This window comes from Procambarus clarkii, chromosome 5, assembly GCF_040958095.1.
Source record: "Procambarus clarkii isolate CNS0578487 chromosome 5, FALCON_Pclarkii_2.0, whole genome shotgun sequence".
Lineage (NCBI taxonomy): Eukaryota > Metazoa > Arthropoda > Malacostraca > Decapoda > Cambaridae > Procambarus > Procambarus clarkii.
The window spans coordinates 38,858,453-38,880,159 of NC_091154.1; the positions used below are offsets into that span (position 1 = coordinate 38,858,453).

General features: G+C 45.2%; 3 protein-coding genes across 3 annotated transcripts in view; all 3 read left to right on the plus strand.

Moving 5' to 3' along the window:
• The first annotated feature begins 11,801 nt into the window (after nucleotides 1-11,801).
• Nucleotides 11,802-13,867, plus strand: LOC138351808 (uncharacterized protein DKFZp434B061-like). The gene is made up of 2 exons (XM_069303819.1): nucleotides 11,802-11,808; nucleotides 13,005-13,867. The coding sequence occupies exons 1-2, from the start codon at nucleotides 11,802-11,804 to the stop codon at nucleotides 13,865-13,867; spliced, it is 870 nt and encodes a 289-aa protein (XP_069159920.1).
• Nucleotides 13,868-13,966: 99 nt separating this feature from the next.
• LOC123766279 (collagen alpha-2(I) chain-like) lies at nucleotides 13,967-19,516 on the plus strand. Its single transcript, XM_069303830.1, has 3 exons — nucleotides 13,967-13,973; nucleotides 17,664-18,952; nucleotides 19,490-19,516. The coding sequence occupies exons 1-3, from the start codon at nucleotides 13,967-13,969 to the stop codon at nucleotides 19,514-19,516; spliced, it is 1,323 nt and encodes a 440-aa protein (XP_069159931.1).
• Nucleotides 19,368-21,707, plus strand: part of LOC123763600 (putative neural-cadherin 2) — a 50,226-nt gene continuing 47,886 nt past the window's right edge. The window contains exon 1 of the mRNA XM_069301458.1: nucleotides 19,368-20,343. Within this exon, the coding sequence (XP_069157559.1) occupies nucleotides 20,092-20,343 (252 nt within the window). The 5' untranslated portion in view covers nucleotides 19,368-20,091. The remainder of the gene's footprint in view (nucleotides 20,344-21,707) is intronic.

Below are 21,707 nucleotides of genomic sequence, written 5' to 3' on the forward strand. Positions count from 1 at the left end.
ATATATATATATATATATATATATATATATATATATATATATATATATATCATTCACTTGCCTGGGCACTTAGAAACTCGAACCGTTGACCCCACTAGCGTGAGACAAAAGCTCTACCTCTGCACCACGAAGAGGCCTTCATTAGGGGGAGGTTTCAGAGGTCCATCTGAAAATTCGAGTCTCCTAGTGCCCAAGGGAATGATATGTTTATGACACTTTATGGATCACTAAATGCCTGGTACCTAAGCAGTGGCTGGGAGAAGTATACAGTTTCAGTTGGGTAGAGGTTTGCTGCCTCTGATATTTTCTCTATTGGAGCCCGTCTACGCAAGAAAACGTGGCGTAGTGGTAAGACGCTCGCCTGGCGTTCCGCGAGCGCTTTGTCCTGGGTTCGTATCCTGGCCGGGGGAGGATTTACTGAGCGCAAGTCAGTAACTGTAGCCTCTGTTTAAATCAACAGTAAAATGGGTATTTGGTTGTAAAAACGATTCTTCGCGGGGGTCGCATTCCAGGGAACATAGGATTAAGGACTTACCCGAAACGCTACGCGTACTAGTGGCTGTTCAAGGATGTAACAACTCTTGTATATATAAATAAAAAGCCTTGTTTTTTATCATTTATTTTATTTTTTATCATTTTTTATTTATTTATCTTATATCATAATATAAGAAACCGCAGAAGGCCTATTGGCACACACACGATGCAGCCCCTAGTTATATATCCATCCAAACTCATTCACATATACGTATAACCTACGCTTAAAACAAGCAAGGGAGTTCCTCGTCTCTTATTTCCCCCCCAGGAGAAAGAGAAATTTTCTCCCTTTCAAGGAGCCGGTCGGCCGAGCGGACAGCACACTGGACTTGTGATCCTGTGGTCCCGGGTTCGATCCCGGGCGCCGGCGAGAAACAATGGGCAGAGTTTCTTTCACCCCTATGCCCCTGTTACCTAGCAGTAAAATAGGTACCTGGGTGTTAGTCAGCTGTCACGGGCTGCTTCCTGGGGGTGGAGGCCTGGTCGAGGACCGGGCCGCTGGGACACTAAATCCCCGAAATCATCTCAAGATAACCTCAAGATAACCCCACCAATGTGTTCCACAGTCACAGTAGATGACTCTAGAGTCTGTACTGTGAAGGGAAGGGTGTGGGGAAAATTCCAGGCAGCTAATCTCTCTTTTTTCAAATTGATTTAATAAAATAAAGTTATGTCTTATTTATTTTCTTAGTAAGTAAGTATTAATTAAGTGGACTGTATGTACTGGTAAACTGCCTGAAATCTTCTTACACACCATTGGGAGGGACAATTGGTAGCCTAAACCACTTTGTTATGGTTCCTTCTTAAACTACCAATTGTTTACCTTTAAAACTATTAATTCAGTTATTTCATTATAAGTAATTAATTATAACTACTGCTACTGCTATAATGTCTTAGCTGTGCCAGTAGAATGGGCCTAGTAAGGCGTGTAGGTGTAGCCTCAAGATGGGTGTGGCCCTGCCTCTTTGTGCCACGTAATGGCGGCTGGTGGGAAGGACAAGGCTTGGCAAACAAGTAGTTAATTATGTGTATGAACCACATCTCTGCCTTTGTTAATTGCCGTAAAGTCAGGCCTCGGGAGAGATAGTCAGCTGGATTCTCTTTAGTAGGTACATATCTTAGTGTATACCCTGCTGACAACTCTTGTATTTCCTTAACGCGGTTACTCACGTAAGGATTCTTACTGTTATTGTTTTTAACCCACTGTAGCACTGCCTCATTATCTGACCATACTACTGTTTCTGTAAAGTGGATGTGGCTTAAGGCCTTGATCAGATAATGAGCCAATCTTACACCTAGCAGTAAGGCTGTTAATTCCAGTTGTGGCAGTGATCTTTTCTTTAAAGGTGCCACTCTGGCCTTTGATGTGAGCAAATTGGCTTGCCCATTTGAGACCAGGTAAGCTACTGTACCATAAGCCTTTCCTGAGGCATCACAAAATACATGCAACTTAATTGGTTCCTTTTCATTTACTGTTGTGTTCCTAGGGAACTTGACAGACTCTAGGATGCTTAAATCTTTCACTAACCCTTGCCATTTTTCTTGTAGGGCAGGTGTTAGAAGATCATCCCAGCCTATCTTTTGTTGCCAACATTCCTGTATTATCATCTTCCCATTAATTAGTATTGGACTTAATAAGCCTAATGGGTCGAAGGGTTTGCTGACTTGTGATAGCAATTTCCTCATTGTTAAGTTAGTGGTATCTGTCTCCACTGACTTGATTGTCAACTGATCGGTTGTCGTGTTCCATTGGACACCTAGTACCTTTGTCATCTCGGGTACTTGGTAGTCGGGAAATTCAGTTGTGATCAGTTGTTTTAATTTGTCATTGTTAGAGACCCAAGACTGGAGAGGCATATTGGCTCCCATTAATTCTCGATTGGCCTCATGGTATATGTCCAACAGCTTACTTTCACTGTTGGCTGTTCCTTGAAAGTTATCCACATACAGGTTTTCGCTAATTTCTGTCTTGTTCGGGCTATTGGACTTCTTCAAGTGCGTATCCAAGGTAGCTTGAAGCAGAAATGGTGAGCTCGTGGCTCCGAACAAAACAGACGCAAACCTATAAGTGATTATTTCACTGTTTGGATCATTAGGATCCTTAATCCATAGGAACTTTGTGTAGTTCCGGTCTTCTTCTTGAAGACCTACCCTAAGGAATGCCTTGCTAATGTCGGCCGTATATGCATAAGTCCCTATACGAAACTTTAACAGCACGTCATAAAGCCTTTGTGTTAGGCTTGGGCCTGTTTGAAGGCAGTCATTTAACGAAACACTATTCTGCCCCATCTTAGCACTGCAATTAAATACTATCCGTAGTGGGGTAGTCGCAGAATCCTTCTGAACATGGTGGTGTGGCAGATAATGTCCTTCCTTTGGGTTATCATTTGTTACAACTTCGATAAATTTGTCATCGAGCTGCTTCTGTATTATTTCATGGTACAACTTCAAGTTCTCAGGTTGTCTTTGTAAACGTAACACCTGTGATCTTAATTGATTTTGTGCCATGAAGTAGTTGATGGGTAGCTGAGGGTGATTCAGCTTCCATGGTAACCTGACCCAGTACTGATTATCTCTGTAGATAACTGAGTCTAGGTATTGTTTATAAGTCCAGTCATCATCTGGACTAGGTTGTTCAGGGACAATGCCGAGAGTTGCCAGGTCCCATAACTTATATACTGGGGGATCAAGCTCATCCTCGGAAATGTCTCTGAGTTGCAGTGGAGACTGTTCTCCTAGTCATGCAACCATTACTGTGTTGGCATGTTGGTGATCCACAGGTGCGGGTTGTTTTAGCCGTAATACTGGGCCTGTTAGTAAATAGCCACCTGCAGATGGTAACACGTTCATACCGTGGTAATCTTCCTTTCCTATGATAAACTTATGGTAGACATCTGATCCCATAAGGATTCCAATATCGGAAAGGTTGTCCGATGTAATGTTATCAGCCAAAGGAATTCCCTTTTCTTCCAGGAATTTGGCTGTTGTTCCTAGACCTTCTATATACAGGTCTGTTGGAAATCTATCTACTACTAGTGCTGGTACTTTTCGTACATAACCTCCTAGTCTTACTGTGGGTCGTACTACCCCGTAAGTTCGGGTTCCCGAGTTAGTCAGGAATCCCTTTATGTTTATCCGTGTCTCCTCTACAGGTGTAAGTTTCAGTTTATCTACCAACTCCTTGGATATAAAGGTCAGTTGGGACCCCTGATCAAATAATCCACGTACGGTAGCTTTATTCTTTCCATTTCTAATGATCAATCGTGCAGTAGGTAGATCTGATTTATGGTTAGACCTGGTTGTGAAGACACTTATGTCAGGTAACACAGTACAAAGTTTTACTGATGCTGTAGTTCCTTCCTCCTCCTGTGGTTTGGGAGACTTTATACTTGTGTCCCCACAAAGTGCAGTATGGTGTTGACCCTTATGGCACTTAGTGCAGATGCGCATTACTGTTGTGCAATTGTCGGGATGATGTTCCCTTATACACTTGCTACATCTATATAACTCCTTGAGTCGTTTTATGCGTGTTGCACGATCAGGGTAGCGTCTGCAATTGTACATGGAATGTGATTGCTCACAAAACACACATGGTTTCCAGACATTAACAGTATCTTGAGGAGTCACCGTCTTGGGTGATGCGTTGACTGTAGGTTTGGAAGGACCAACTGCATATGTTCCTACACTGCCCTGATTCCACTTTGTGGAGGGGGAAGATGTTTTAGCTTTGTTTGGAGCACTGTTTGTACTCTGTTGTTTACTATTAGTAGCAGATGTGGGTTTAGATGTTTTTTCTTCTGGATTAACTCTTTCTCGTTCTATGATGGTTTGTAAACCCTTTGTAATCTCATTTACAGTCAAGGATGACTTACCTACTAATACAAACAACTTATCCAGTATGTCCCTGGGTAATTTCCGTGTCATGTGGACTTGTATTATCCAGTCTGACTCATCCAGGTTCACTTTATTTTTAAGTGCCTTGAGTATGGACTCAAGCTCCAATCTGAAGGTTTGGAGTGAGACTGCAGTATTATTTGGAGGTTTAATGTCTAACAGTCTCTGTGTTAGAATTCTGATAGTCCTTTCAGGTTTAGCGTAATTATCTTTCAGGAGTTGCACTGCATTGTCATAATCATCATCTGTGTGATTTAGATTACAGACTACCTGATACGCTTCATCCTTCAAGACACTCTGTAAGTATGTAAACTTTGTTGTTTTTGGCACATTAGCATTAGAATCCACAGAATCGACAAATTTGCTCCAGAAACCGTCCCAACTCTCGTCTTCTCTTCCAGAAAAAGTTGGTAAACTAAGTGATGGCAATTTGACTTCTGGTGCTGTCTGTTTCTGGGAAGTTGTGGTTACAATATTTATATTAGCTTTATGGGCATGTATGATATCATCAAAGTATTGCAACTGTGTAAACATTGTATCTTCATAATCGGAATGTTCTTGTATAACATCTTGTAATGTTTCTCCACCAACACTGGTATTCTGAAGTAAAACTTGATATTCTTTCATTTGTTGCAACACACGGTCATATTTGTTCCGTGCAAGCCTAAGATAATTTTCCAATGCTACATAGTTAACTGGAGTTTGTTTACTTATGTCATCACATGTGCTAATCTGCCGTGATAAATGATCCCTCAATCCTGTGAGGGTTATTTGGACATTTTTGACAGTAGACATCTTGGAAGTACTTGTTAGTCGTATAGACTATATTTAAATATACACTGTAAAATCATACACATTAAATTTGAGTGGTAGACCTGTATCAATGCTGGTATCCACAAGTTAGCCCATCATTATCACTCTTGGTTGGTACAGAGACACAGGTTAACACTCAAAGGTGAAATGATTATAGTTAAATTGTACTAATGTTATATTGATATCATATTGACAACACAACTCGGGTTGTCTTAAATACTGCATACAAATATGTACTTGCTAGGTTGTAATGTGTGTTCAACTCTAGACAAGTGTAAAATTCTTACCCTTACACCAGGTTAGCACAATAAATTAGACTAGGTTGCTGTACAACACCAGCCTAAAATGTTCTACCCTTGTGCAAGAATTAGTTGTAAATGATGTGGCATGCAGTAAATGTTACAGTAATGGCAATAATAATGCAATAATACAAAAAAACATATATAAGTAACTTATAAGTAAAGTAGCCTCTTATCAACCTCTTGTAATGAAATGAAAAAAGCACAATTGTTCCTTTGGTACTGTCAGAACAATAATAGTGCTTGTTGTAAGTTCTGTTTGCTATGAGATTGAAAAGTTAGGCTAGAAAATATGCAAAAAATATAGCAGTGTCTTCCTGCTATAATGTGTAAGTAATATTGCACTATCACTCTATGTATGTATAATATCTAGTTCAAAGAACTAAATATAATCTGGTTCCGTAGGACCAAACAATGTGGGGAAAATTCCAGGCAGCTAATCTCTCTTTTTTCAAATTGATTTAATAAAATAAAGTTATGTCTTATTTATTTTCTTAGTAAGTAAGTATTAATTAAGTGGACTGTATGTACTGGTAAACTGCCTGAAATCTTCTTACACACCATTGGGAGGGACAATTGGTAGCCTAAACCACTTTGTTATGGTTCCTTCTTAAACTACCAATTGTTTACCTTTAAAACTATTAATTCAGTTATTTCATTATAAGTAATTAATTATAACTACTGCTACTGCTATAATGTCTTAGCTGTGCCAGTAGAATGGGCCTAGTAAGGCGTGTAGGTGTAGCCTCAAGATGGGTGTGGCCCTGCCTCTTTGTGCCACGTAATGGCGGCTGGTGGGAAGGACAAGGCTTGGCAAACAAGTAGTTAATTATGTGTATGAACCAACTGTCTGCTCAGATTCTTGAAGCTCCTCTCACAATTTACCTGTATGGGATGCAAGGAATTAATCAAAGTTCCCTAAACATATCAATTACAGGTATGACATGAACTGTGGGGGCTGTAATGGGGTACACGTACGGTGTTTTTGGGGATGTCCTACGACATAACCATCTACATATTTATATTAATCAGTGCACTTGAATAATAAACAATACTTGGTAGACGGATACAGTTGATGTTGTGATGTTGTTAGGCTGTGTGGCTGGTGTTGACACGTAAATGGGGTGTCTAGCTGTTTACACCAGTTAAGACAGCGTGGTATGCTCATCCCATGTTTTGTTGTTATGTATGGACGCCTTCCTCTCCGGGTGACGCTCTTATGCTCTGGTTCTTCACTCAAAGTAATTTTACATTAACAAGGGAACCTAGCTACTATTTGATGTAAATAATTATATTCATTCTTAGTGATTACTTTTTTGTTAACTTTAGATACTAAACTAATCTATTAACAATGTTTCATAATGTAAATATACGATGACTTTGATGACGTCACGGAGTCGATGACGTCACGGAGTCTCCCATTTTCCATCCTGAAGGGAGTATAGACTAGGGAAGACTGTGTTATTTGTGTGTGTGTGTCGGTTTCCCGACAAAGGGCGGCGCTCTAAGCCTCGCCCCCTGACCTGGCTCCACTCAAATTATTTAAGATTTCTTTGTGAAATTACACGAGAAATGTAAATGACGGCTCAGTAAGCTTCCCATTACCGCGACAAATGAACACTCTTTATGTGTGGGAGTCTGGTGCTTTGAGGCTCCTTATTGTAGTTGATTTCTCTACGGTACACTCCAAGTAAAATGGCCGGCTATTACCCTCTGATCCTGCTAATTTTATGACTCAGTCAGCACCAACTAAAGAAATATATATATATATATATATATATATATATATATATATATATATATATATATATATATATATATATATATATATATATATATATTTAATTTAGTCAAGAAGGTTTCTTGCCTAATCTGACTGTCCAATTTTGGTGGTCTATTAACTCCGTCAAAATTCGTCTTCCCGGCTCCAGCTCTCCAATAGCGATCATATTAATCGACGGCTCTGAGGGGACCACATCTCCAGCCTGGTGACACCACCACCACCTCCACCACCAGCCTGGGGGGACCAGCACCACCTGCCTAGGGGGGGGACTCTGCCTCCCTCGGAAGCCGTGATTGCTCATTTTCGGTCTCCGATAAATTATTCTTCACTTGTCTTTCCTGTCCCCAAAAATATTTTCGTCTCCTGAGCTGATTCACATTTTACATTCTTCTTCTTGTTGCTTTTTTTCTAAAAAAATATGATTCCGAATTCAGTTTCATGATCCCGATTCATCAAAATAATATTTTTTCCTTAACTTTTCGCTAACTTTCCCTACACTTCTTGCTTACTCTTTTCTCTTCCAGTAAAAGAAAATATAAAAACGTCTCCAGATCATTCCTTGTCTCAATAAATTCCACAAATGCTTCTTTGTGCTGTTGGTCAATGCCAACTTGAGCTTCTAAAGTCTGTCCTAAGCTCGGGGGAAAATTGATCCGAGCTGTTCTGGGAGCTTCTGACCAAGGCAAGGAGGGAGTCACGACGTCTCGGCAAGAAGCCCACTAACTCACGGAGGCGACGCGATGTTGTTCTTGTGGAGCAAGAGTGTGTACTCTGTTGAACAACAGAGTACACACAAGTACACAACAGAGTGTGTACTTGTGTACTCTGTTGAACAACAGTATAGAGAAACACGTAACGACTCTTAAAGCTTCAACACTGGTACAACAGTAGTTCCACCCTCTCTGTTGTGATGCTGGAAGGATCTTCCATAATGGGAGTTGAACCTGTCGAAATAGAGAATAAAATGATTTATTTTAAAACTTTCGAAGGATTCGGCACAATTATCGAGAAAATGATGTTAGGAGAGTATTTTGACCTCTCAGTTTAGCTCAGCTTCTCAGCTTATTTAATGAGGATTCTTACGATCACATTACAATTTTAGGGCCTTAATGGAGGTACTTTTTTTGTTTTGTTTTTTGTTTCGCTATGTTATTTTTTCGGTGAAATTACGACTCGAGTAACTCTCGAGTTGTGTGTGTGTGTGTGTGTGTGTGTGTGTGTGTGTGTGTGTGTGTGTGTGTGTGTGTGTGTGTGTGTGTGTGTGTGTGTGTGTGTGTGTGTGTATGTATGTGTGTGTGTGTGTGTGTGTGTGTGTGTGTGTGTGTGTGTGGGAAAAAGGGAAAAAAATCAGTTGATTGACAGTTGAGAGGCGGGTCCGAAAGAGCAGAACTCAACCCTCGTAAGCACAACTTGGTGAATACACACCCTCCCGCCCGTCCATGCCTTGCGTAGCACGAGGTATGAGCTACGAGGAAAGGCTACGGGAACTAAACCTCACGTCCCTGGAAGACAGAAGAGTTTGAAGAGACATGATCACCGCCTACATAATTCTCAGAGGAATTGACAGGGTGGACAAGGACAAACTATTTGACATAGATGGAACTCGAACAAGGGGACACAGGTGGAAGCTGAGTACCCAAATGAGTCACAGAGACATTAGAAATAACTTTTTTAGTGTCAGAGTGATTGACGAATGGAATGCACTAGGAAGTGATGTGGTGGAGGCTGACTCCATGCACAGTTCACATTGTAGATATGATAGAGCCCAAAAGGCTCAGAAATCTGTACACCAGTTGAATGACAGTTGAGAGGTAGGGACCAAAGAGCCGAAGCTCAACCCTCGCAAGCACAACTAGGTGAGAACAAGCATCAAATTTACATAATAATGATCGTCTTTTCCCGTACACTCACTCTCAGTGACCTCTGCTTCCAAAGGTCACCCAAATTTACACAAAAGCTTCGACATTCAATATTTGACCTCCTCTTATGGAATGTGTAATGAGAGTGTCGCACCATCACCGACCAGGTCTTCTCCCCAGGATTAAAAAATGGAAAGTTGGGAAAGAGAAGGGGGAAGAGAGAGAGAGAGAAAGAGAGAGAGAGAGAGAGAGAGAGAGAGAGAGAGAGAGAGAGAGAGAGAGAGAGAGAGAGAGAGAGAGAGAGAGAGAGAGAGAGAGAGAGAGAGAGAGAGGGAGGCTATAAGAGACCGAAAATTTCAAGGAATTCTCCGTCATTGTTCGCGTGGTATAATACCTTTAATTCAAGCTTCAGAGACTTACAGATGAGAGTCCATCTATTTCACACTCTTTACTACAGACGGAAGCTTCACAACACTACACCTGCACCACAGCTGACACCACCACAACCGTACACCTGCACCACAGCTGACACCACCACAACCGTACAGATATCTATACCAGGCAGATATAGATATCTGTACGGTTAGATCCAACGATCTATCTTTACTGCTCCAAGTTGTCGAAGCAACACATTTTCCTTGTTATTTTTGACTGCATCTTACATCAAAATAAAAATATTTTGATTTTTTAAATAAATATTAAATACTGCGATTTTTCAAAACGTTCCGCATTTGTTTACTCTCCAAAATCTAAAAAATAGTTTTTTTAAAGTATTGCTAATAATTCCATTTAATAATAATGAATGTAATTCGCAGGACCTTGTACTGTACATCAATTTTCTTACCCAAATTTTATCGGTAAGAAATCTTGGTTGTAACGGATTCTTAAAAATCACAAGAGTCCTTCAGGACCAACAATGTGCATGGATCATGCAAGACTTGTAACCTGTGTGGAAATTGAACATATATTTCAGGTATTTGAAGCGATCCACTCTATATACGCCTTCCTATGATGGTGCGGAATTTCCAATACATTCGACATTTAGCTCTGATATGATATCCTGCGAGGTCCTGAATCTTAGGGCTTGGGGGGACCCAGTGACGGAACTTCACGACTGTCAATCTTGTGGCTTTATGGACCCAGAGACGGGGCTTCATGACTGTCAATCTTGTAGCTTAGTGGACCCAGAGATATTACGCGACAACTGTCAGTCGCCCTCTGTACCTCATCAAATGGTATTTCCACGTTCTAAAATTATTCCCTAAAATTAAATGCAACGGGAGTACTATTCCTCTATGATCAGAATAATGCATTAGCGCTCTGAATAATAAGCGTATTGGACAGAGGTTATACATTTGGATGTACGCTAAACTGCTTCATACTGTTCAACAGAGCTGCACTAACTGACGACGTAGCTGCTAACTGCTGGCCATCCAATTAAAACCAAAGATGTATTCCATATATATTTAGACTTTGAATGACAATTAAATTACTCTGACCATGGAACGTTCTGACGTTAGTTCTTTCGGTGTCACATTTTCAAGCATTTGTTTAATAACTCCATACTCGAGTTCCAGACGTGTCACATACGTATTCCAGACGTTACATATGGGTTCCAAACCTGTTACATACAGGTTCCAGACGTGTTTCATACCGGGAAAAAACACGGGACCCGGGCACCGCCGGATATCCCATCTGGTAGTCAAATAAACCACACTTACGAAGTGCTCAGGTAAAGTAGGATAGGATCTCCTGCCATCCATAAAGGGTTTCACTAATACTTGTACGATTACACACAATTTTTTTATTTATTTTTATTTTTTGAATAAACATATGAATATATATATATTTTTCTTTGCTGTATATTTTGAATATATTTACTGAATCGCGAAATTTATATCAGTTGCGAAAAACGTGAATACAGAAATACATGTGTATTCATATATATCTTAAGTATACACACAGACACGCGTACATAGAAGTATACTTATTTTTATATATGGGTATATTACCCAAATAATATTCTCACATGAGGAGAATAACATCAGCAGCGTGGGCTAAACTGGCCGTCTTCCAGATAGTCTTCAGAAACTTGGGCACACACCTGTATCTTCCGAGTACTATAAACAGCAGGAGACACCTGTATCTTCCCAGTACTATAAACAACAGGAGACCAAATTCTGAGAATTTGGTCCCAGAATGAAGCCTCTACACGAAGGAGAAGAAGCACCAGTGAGGACAATACTCGTTCCTGAGTTGATGGGTCTGATCTACGAGGAAACACTGAGGGTACTTGTATATGGCCACACACTGGAGGATAGGAGAAACAGAGAAACACGATAACGACATTCTAAAGAAAAGCGAAAATGTAGACGAAGAAGTAATGTTCGGAATGAGGAAGATCAGAACAATCGAATAGTGATGGAAGCCAGACACAAAATAGTCACTGATGTCAGAATTAACATTTCAGGGACGAAAGCTTATTTATTTATTTAACGTCTTTAAGTGAAAATCTGGAGAAAAAACGAGAGAATCGTATCATTACGTTGAAGTACAGAAATATTCGGAAGACGGGGCTTGGGAACTGACGCTCGACCATTCATGCACGTCGAGAGGAATATGAGAGGTGAGAGAGGAATATGAGAGGTGAGAGAGGAATATGAGAGGTGAGAGAGGAATATGAGAGGAGAGAGAGGAATATGAGAGGTGAGAGAGGAATATGAGAGGTGAGAGAGGAATATGAGAGTTGAGAGAGGAATATGAGAAGTGAGAGGAGAAATGGTTTAAAGGGAGATATACTGATTAGTAAAATGCGAAACTGTACTACTCTACAGCAGAAAAATTATAAAATATAACACCACGAGGGGAAAGAGAGAGAGAGAGAAAGAGATATGTTCGTAGTACAATTGATTGAGTTACTGTCTCCCGCTCGTGGGGTTCGAATCTCCTATTGTCCAGGCGAATAAAATATGTTTGGGTGAGATCAGTGATTCTAGCACGAATATATTCTTTATTTTTTATTTTTGTTTCACTTGGGTACAAAGGTGAAAAATGATCCATGCGTTCCAGTTGTTCACTACTCTGAACAGAAACAAAATTCTAGTATCTCAGTGGCTCATCTGGGTACTTATAGTTTCCATCTGTCTCCCTTTTGTTCGGGTATTATTTCTGTTATATTGTCTGTCTCTGTCTGCCCTGTCTATTTCCTTGTGTATTTTGTATGTGGTAATTATGTCTTCACTGTTTCTTCTCACTTCCAGTGACGTGAAGTTTAACACCTGTTGTCTTTTCTCGTAGCTCACACCTCTTACCTCAGGGTCTAGTCTGGTGGCATATAACTTTCTCAGGTTCATTCTGTGTTTAACGAGACAAGGACAAGGACTCTCCGGTGAAGCTTATTGAGAATTGGTCCGACATAAATGATATGCAAGTTCCAGAACCACTCTTTGTTCAGATTCCTAAAGTCAGTTCTTACATCAGCCAACCTTCCGAATGCTGCTGATGATATTCTTTGAATGTGGGCTTCAAGTGAGAGGTTCGGGATAATATAATAATTCCTCGAGACTTTTTCACTGTCCGATTCCAATAGGATTTCCTTCCCCCAATCTGATGCCTTGTGTCCGGTCGCCGGTTACCCCGTACCCAGCTTCATTACTTTGCACTTACTAGGATTGAACTCCAGTACCCACTTGAGGGGCCCATATTTTCATTTTGACTAGGTTCTCTTATGGTATCATGAAGCCTGCCATCGTATGTATCCTTCTCATATATTTTGCCGCGTCAGCGAACATTGAAAGGAGTGGAATGTATCCCCTCTCGCAGATCGTTCGCATGCAGGCGATGAAGCATCAGAAAATGAAGAAACGACGACGTTTCGAGCCACCGTGGATCGTTATCAGGTCGTCAAACATGTTATCAAGTCGTTATCATGTCCTGCGGTAACCCGCCTACCTCCTCCTCCTTCTCCCGCAGGTGCGGGCGTGCGGTACAGCATCACGGGCGGTAACAAGGACGGACTCTTCACCATCGACCAGCACTCTGGGGTCATCACTCTGGCCGCCGCACTCGACTACGAGACCCACGACAAGGTGAGTTGTCACGCCCACCACACTGTCACGCCCACCTCACTGTGGCGCCCACCACACTGTCACGCCCACCACACTGTGGCGCCCACCACACTGTCACGCCCTCCACACTGTCACGCCCACCACACTGTCACGCCCTCCACACTGTCACGCCCACCACACTGTCACGCCCACCACACTGTCACGCCCTCCACACTGTCACGCCCACCACACTGTGGCGCCCACCACACTGTCACGCCCTCCACACTGTCACGCCCACCACACTGTCACGCCCTCCACACTGTCACGCCCACCACACTGTCACGCCCACCACACTGTGGCGCCCACCACACTGTCACGCCCTCCACACTGTCACGCCCACCACACTGTCACGCCCTCCACACTGTCACGCCCACCACACTGTCACGCCCACCACACTGTGGCGCCCACCACACTGTCACGCCCTCCACACTGTCACGCCCACCACACTGTCACGCCCTCCACACTGTCACGCCCACCACACTGTCACGCCCTCCACACTGTCACGCCCACCACACTGTCACGCCCACTACACTGAAACTGACAGATACTGAGACGACATCACTCGTCACCAGCTCATGACCAAAGGTTAAAGTCTCCGACTTTCACCAAGATCATTATTGCTACTTTAAACTGTCTGCATTTATTTCAAGTTCTTTATTATAATTAAAAGTGTAATACATGAGAGGTAATTTTGGATTAAAATAGAATTTCATTTTTCTTACCTATATCACGGTCAAATACTTTGTTTTGATCAACATTTTAGTATATAACTTTATGTATACGTGCATTTATTATACATTTATTATGCATGCGCTTCTATGTGTATGCATAGATACGCAGTCAGAATTGAGAGTGAAAATAAATTAATTGAAATGTATATCTAAGTAAATAAAAATGTAAATGTTCGTTTTGTTCATAATCGCTAATCTCCGAAATTTCTTTAGCGATTGCTTTGAAACTTTTACACAACTTTCCATTCGAATATGTGCTTGTTTTTATATACCTTCTATATACATGCCACACCTGTGACAGGTAAGAACATTACTTGTTCTTACGTAACTTTTTTGAATAACAGCGCCATATGTTGGACATAAAAGCAACACACGCTACACTAAATATGTTACGATTCCATTTAAATGTTTCCGGTTGCATTGTTAAATTGAATTGTCATAGACTTTGATTTATTTTAATTTTGATTTAATATTTTTGTGTGACATTGGGTTGGAACTGAACTGTGTTGTTTACCATACCGTTCATTTCGTGAGTAAAGTTTAATTTTTATGTTTTCATTTTGTTTTTTAACTGTTTTTCTTATTTTTCAGTGATGGGAACATCAGATCATTTGATATTCCCATTTTTTCTGATGAGAACATCAGACCATTTGAGATTGCATCGGACGGGGGAGTGGGTAATGATGGGGAGAACGAGGGGATGTAAAGTGGGGGATGGAGGGGAGGACGAGGGAACAGGGAAATGGTGGGGGAGGACGAGGGGATCAGGGAGTGGGGAATGGCGGGGGGGGAGTACGAGGGGGCGGGGGAGTGGGGAATGGTGGGAAGGACGGTGGGGACAGAGGAGGGTTGCTGTGGCTCAGCAACGACCACGCGTTGCTGAGTCACAGCAACGCGTGGCCGGGTACAGCTAGTCTTTGTAATAAAAATTACTTAAACTGAAGGACGCCGAAAGCTCTTTGTGTTGAGTTTAACAATCACAAAATACACACGCGGTCTCGTGGCGTCACGAGCACGTGGTCCAAAGCCTTAAGTAACGGCTGACAGACGTGACCACGTGGCCGACGCACGCACAATAACAAGCGCGTGAGGGCGTGACACACACACAAATGCCTTTACATGGAACAGGTTTTTCCAGGAACCAGTTTAACCGGAGAAACATTTTTTCATCGAAGAAAAACAAAAATATATGGCAATTGTGATATATAACTTGATCCAGAGCCGTCGGAAAAAGTTTCCACAGGACCATCAGAGAAGTCCTTCACCAAGATGGCCAGCCATTCTCGTTAGCGCAGGAGCAGGAATTCTTTTGTCAGGGAGCGTATTTTTGTTGCTGCCTCCCTGAATGCTCTCTCTCCACCCCGGCCCCACGAGAGATTTTGTTTTGTTTTGCCACCCACCTGTATATGTATATATATATATATATATATATATATATATATATATATATATATATATATATATATATATATATATATATATATATATATATATATATATATATATATATATATATATATAACTGAAAACTCACACCCCAGAAGTGACTCGAACCCATACTCACAGAAGCAACGCAACTGGTATGTACAAGACGCCTTAATCCACTTGACCATCACGACCGGACATGTTCCGGTCGTGATGGTCAAGTGGATTAAGGCGTCTTGTACATACCAGTTGCGTTGCTTCTGGGAGTATGGGTTCGAGTCACTTCTGGGGTGTGAGTTTTCAGTTGCATATTGTCCTGGGGACCATTCAGGCTTGTTCGCATATATATATATACATACATCACTCTCCCCATTCAATAGGAAAGCAAGAAATGTTCCCATCAGTGTTTACTCTTGCTTGTCTTCAATGATGACTATTTTGCGATATCTTTTTGTTCTCTCTCTCTCTCTCTCTTTTTCTTCTCGCTGGGTGTGACCTGGATGTCTCCGGAGAGCTGTAGGGGGAACTGCCAATTTAACACACAAGTTTCAAGGATGTGGCCGCTGTCACACTGTATTTATGTTCGTTTGTCTGACTGTGGCTTTAGTGTTCGGTTGTTCTGGGAACCGAGTCAAATATTGTATGGTTCTGAGTACTTTAAATTCCCAAATCAATCTCGAGTTTATACCTGGAGTATACCTGGAATATACGTGGAGTATACCTGCAGGAGAGGGTTCTGGCCCCAAGCTGGGCCTGGTGCCAGGCTTGACAACCCTGTTGGTCCGGCACTTTTTGTTCAGTAACTTAGAAAATGGTTTCTTGAACAATTTTTAATGTCTGTAAATTTTCGCGAGATCAAATGCCGCTGAAGTGTGATGGAGACGAAGCGGCCGTAGTGTAGGACGAGGCAGGGCGTCCCTTGGGGCATCTTCAGCCTTCTCTTCCCATAATGTTGTTCCCCTCCCTCCCAGGCAGAGGCGTCTCCCCCTTCCTCCCGGGCAGAGATGTCTCCCCCTTCCTCCCGGGCAGAGATGTCTCCCCCTTCCTCCCGGGCAGAGATGTCTCCCCTTCCTCCCGGGCAGAGGCGTCTACCCTTCCTCCCGGGCAGAGACATCTACCCTTCCTCCCGGGCAGAGATGTCTCCCCCTTCCTCCCGGGCAGAGATGTCTCCCCCTTCCTCCCGGGCAGAGATGTCTCCCCTTCCTCCCGGGCAGAGGCGTCTACCCTTCCTCCCGGGCAGAGACATCTACCCTTCCTCCCGGGCAGAGATGTCTCCCCCTTCCTCCCGGGCAGAGATGTCTCCTCCTTCCTCCCGGGCAGAGATGTCTCCCCCTTCCTCCCGGGCAGAGATGTCTCCCCTTCCTCCCGGGCAGAGGCGTCTACCCTTCCTCCCGGGCAGAGACATCTACCCTTCCTCCCGGGCAGAGATGTCTCCCCCTTCCTCCCGGGCAGAGATGTCTCCTCCTTCCTCCCGGGCAGAGATGTCTCCCCTTCCTCCCGGGCAAAGACGTCTACCCTTCCTCCCGGGCAGAGACATCTACCCTTCCTCCCGGGCAGAGACATCTACCCTTCCTCCCGGGCAGAGACGGCTCCCACACCATGGCAGGAGGAGTATTGATTATTTTTCTCAGGGGAAGTATATGTCGAGGCTTGACCCGAGAAGTGCAAGAAAATATATTAAATATAAATGTCGTAAAATGGTTTATTTATACTGTATCAGAAGCAGGTGAGCGCTTTAGTTAGTCAAGCAGCAGCCAGAGGCTTTATACACGAGCCTGGGGCGTTATACACGAGCCTGGGGCGTTATACACGAGCCTGGGGCGTTATACACGAGCCTGGGGCGTTATACACGAGCCTGGGGCGTTATACACGAGCCTGGGGCGTTATACACGAGCCTGGGGCGTTATACACGAGCCTGGGGCGTTATACACGAGCCTGGGGCGTTATACACGAGCCTGGGGCGTTATACACGAGCCTGGGGCGTTATACACGAGCCTGGGGCGTTATGTATATATATATATATATATATATATATATATATGTATATATATATATATATATATATATATATATATATATATATATATATATATATATATATATGTTTGTGTGTGTGTGTATATGTAACGGGGGGCCGTGGAGCAGTGGCGAGGATAAGCAGCAACATCAGTGGAAAAGATACGAAAGGTCGATTGTTGAGGCGCAACGCGTTATTACAGGACCCGGGGCGGCGACACCCCCGGCGGGTATTACAGGACCCGGGTTCGGCGACACCCCCGGCGGGTATTACAGGACCCGGGGCGGCGACACCCCCGGCGGGTATTACAGGACCCGGGGCGGCGACACCCCCGGCGGGTATTACAGGACCCGGGGCGACGACACCCCCGGCGGGTATTACAGGACCCGGGGCGGCGACACCCCCGGCGGGTATTACAGGACCCGGGGCGGCGACACCCCCGGCGGGTATTACAGGACCCGGGTTCGGCGACACCCCCGGCGGGTATTACAGGACCCGGGGCGACGACACCCCCGGCGGGTATTACAGGACCCGGGTTCGGCGACACCCCCGGCGGGTATTACAGGACCCGGGGCGACGACACCCCCGGCGGGTATTACAGGACCCGGGTTCGGCGACACCCCCGGCGGGTATTACAGGACCCGGGGCGGCGACACCCCCGGCGGGTATTACAGGACCCGGGGCGGCGACACCCCCGGCGGGTATTACAGGACCCGGGGCGGCGACACCCCCGGCGGGTATTACAGGACCCGGGGCGGCGACACCCCCGGCGGGTATTACAGGACCCGGGTTCGGCGACACCCCCGGCGGGTATTACAGGACCCGGGGCGGCGACACCCCCGGCGGGTATTACAGGACCCGGGTTCGGCGACACCCCCGGCGGGTATTACAGGACCCGGGGCGGCGACACCCCCGGCGGGTATTACAGGACCCGGGGCGGCGACACCCCCGGCGGGTATTACAGGACCCGGGGCGGCGACACCCCCGGCGGGTATTACAGGACCCGGGGCGGCGACACCCCCGGCGGGTATTACAGGACCCGGGGCGACGACACCCCCGGCGGGTATTACAGGACCCGGGGCGGCGACACACCCGGCGGGTATTACAGGACCCGGGGCGACGACACCCCCGGCGGGTATTACAGGACCCGGGTTCGGCGACACCCCCGGCGGGTATTACAGGACCCGGGGCGGCGACACCCCCGGCGGGTATTACAGGACCCGGGGCGGCGACACCCCCGGCGGGTATTACAGGACCCGGGGCGACGACACCCCCGGCGGGTATTACAGGACCCGGGGCGGCGACACACCCGGCGGGTATTACAGGACCCGGGGCGACGACACCCCCGGCGGGTATTACAGGACCCGGGGCGGCGACACACCCGGCGGGTATTACAGGACCCGGGGCGGCGACACACCCGGCGGGTATTACAGGACCCGGGGCGGCGACACACCCGGCAGGCCGCTCAACCTGACCAACACTGTTTGCTCCGTAAGACGTAAATTGTTGGATAAACCTTGGCCCCGAGGCTACATTACCGCTCCCCCTCTGCCCCTTCACCCCCTCCTTTGTTTTTTCTGTGTCTGCCTCCTCTCAACATCTCTCTCCCTCCCTCCCTCCCTCCCTCCCACTTCCTTCATGACCCAGCAGAACGAATGGTAATAATTGTTAATTACAACAATTATTATTATAATAATATAATTAACAATATGCTGATATTTATATATATATATATATATATATATATATATATATATATATATATATATATATATATATATATATATATATATATATATTAATCTTGTTATATATCAGCATATTGTGTACATTTAGGCATTGGTTAGGTTAGGTTAGGTGTTTAGGTTCTGTTGGCGATTATTTGTATTTGTAGTACGTGGGAGAGACTTTTACAGCGTTGTGGTTCGAACAAAAGTCGTCAGCGAAACACTTGTTCCCGATTACGGGCTATTCATGTCCGTGCCACATTTTGGGTGGCTTAATCTTTATCAGTCATTGTTCCGGAAGTGTTCGGAAGTCATCGGTTGTGAGTAATGTGTAAACCGCTTTTCATTCATAAACAGGGGGTTTGGCGGATTCATGGAATGGACTTTGGTCTTTGTTTATGGGGATAGGCAACCCGTCCTCGACTCAAGTCCATTACACCCAGCGGTCAACCCCCACAGACGCATTCATAAATTTTAACATGCTGTTCATTTAAAACGGGGATTTTCTCAAGTATAAATTAATATTATAATATATTAGCATATTGTGTATATATAGGCATAGGTTAGGTTAGGTTAGGTGTTTTGGTTCTGTTGGCGATTATTTGTATTTGTAGTACGTGGGTGAAGCATTTGTAGCGTTGTGATTCGAACAAAATTCATCAGTGAAGCACTTGTTCCGGATATGTTCGAACGTCAGCAGTTGTGAGTCGTGTGTAAACCGCTTTTCATTCATAAACAGGGGGTTTGGCGGGTGCATGGAATCACTTTTGGATCTTTGTTTGGAGGACGGGCTGGGATCGTCGTTTAGAGTAGCGTATAAAGTATTTTTAATTCAAAAACACTGAGTTTGGCGTCTGGATTAACGATCATTTGGCCATTGCTCGTGAGGACGGGTTGGTAGACATGACTGGTCCTGGTTGTTCAGCTCTTCATGCTTATCTCCCCTCCCTTCCTCCGTGCGGCGTGGACCTGCTGGCGGTGCGGCAGCACGAGCTGGTGGTGGCTGCGGAGGCCGCCGGCGGCCACACCGTACACACCATGGTACAGGTGCGAGTCGCTGACGTCAACGACAACCCGCCCTACTTCCTCAACCCGCAGCCGCAGGTCACCGTCGTTGAGGAGGACGACCGCCACCTCCCAGCGACCATCGCTAAGGTCAGTCTTGAAGACCAGGTGCTACTGCAGGACTTTATATTGCCAGGTGTAGGTGTTGGTGCTTGCTTGAGTGTCTGGTGGGTGTTGGTGCTTGCTTGAGTGTCTGGTGGGTGTTGGTGCTTGCTTGAGTGTCTGGTGGGTGTTGGTGCTTGCTTGAGTGTCCTTAAAGTGTTGGTGCTTGCTTGTCTGGAGGGTGTTGGTGCTTGCTTGAGTGTCTGGTGGGTGTTGGTGCTTGCTTGAGTGTCTGGTGGGTGTTGGTGCTTGCTTGAGTGTCTGGAGGGTGTTGGTGCTTGCTTGAGTGTCTGGTGAGTGTTGGTGCTTGCTTGAGTGTCTGGTGGGAGTTGGTGCTTGCTTGAGTGTCTGGTGGGTGTTGGTGCTTGCTTGAGTGTCTGGTGAGTGTTGGTGCTTCCTGGAGTGTCTGGTGAGTGTTGGTGCTTCCTGGAGTGTCTGGTGGGTGTTGGTGCTTCCTGGAGTGTCTGGTGGGTGTTGGTGCTTGCTTGAGTGTCTGGTGAGTGTTGGTGCTTGCTTGAGTGTCTGGTGGGTGTTGGTGCTTGCTTGAGTGTCTGGTGGGTGTTGGTGCTTCCTGGAGTGTCTGGTGAGTGTTGGTGCTTCCTGGAGTGTCAGGAGGGTGTTGGTGCTTCCTGGAGTGTCTGGTGAGTGTTGGTGCTTGCTTGAGTGTCTGGTGAGTGTTGGTGCTTGCTTGAGTGTCTGGTGGGTGTTGGTGCTTCCTGGAGTGTCTGGTGAGTGTTGGTGCTTGCTTGAGTGTCTGGTGGGTGTTGGTGCTTGCTTGAGTGTCAGGAGGGTGTTGGTGCTTGCTTGAGTGTCTGGAGGGTGTTGGTGCTTGCTTGAGTGTCTGGTGGGTGTTGGTGCTTCCTGGAGTGTCTGGTGGGTGTTGGTGCTTGCTTGAGTGTCTGGTGAGTGTTGGTGCTTCCTGGAGTGTCTGGTGGGTGTTGGTGCTTCCTGGAGTGTCTGGTGAGTGTTGGTGCTTCCTGGAGTGTCTGGTGAGTGTTGGTGCTTCCTGGAGTGTCTGGTGGGTGTTGGTGCTTCCTGGAGTGTCAGGTGGGTGTTGGTGCTTGCTTGAGTGTCTGGTGAGTGTTGGTGCTTCCTGGAGTGTCTGGTGAGTGTTGGTGCTTCCTGGAGTGTCTGGTGAGTGTTGGTGCTTCCTGGAGTGTCAGGAGGGTGTTGGTGCTTCCTGGAGTGTCTGGTGAGTGTTGGTGCTTCCTGGAGTGTCAGGAGGGTGTTGGTGCTTCCTGGAGTGTCTGGTGAGTGTTGGTGCTTGCTTGAGTGTCTGGTGAGTGTTGGTGCTTCCTGGAGTGTCTGGTGAGTGTTGGTGCTTCCTGGAGTGCCTGGTGGGTGTTGGTGCT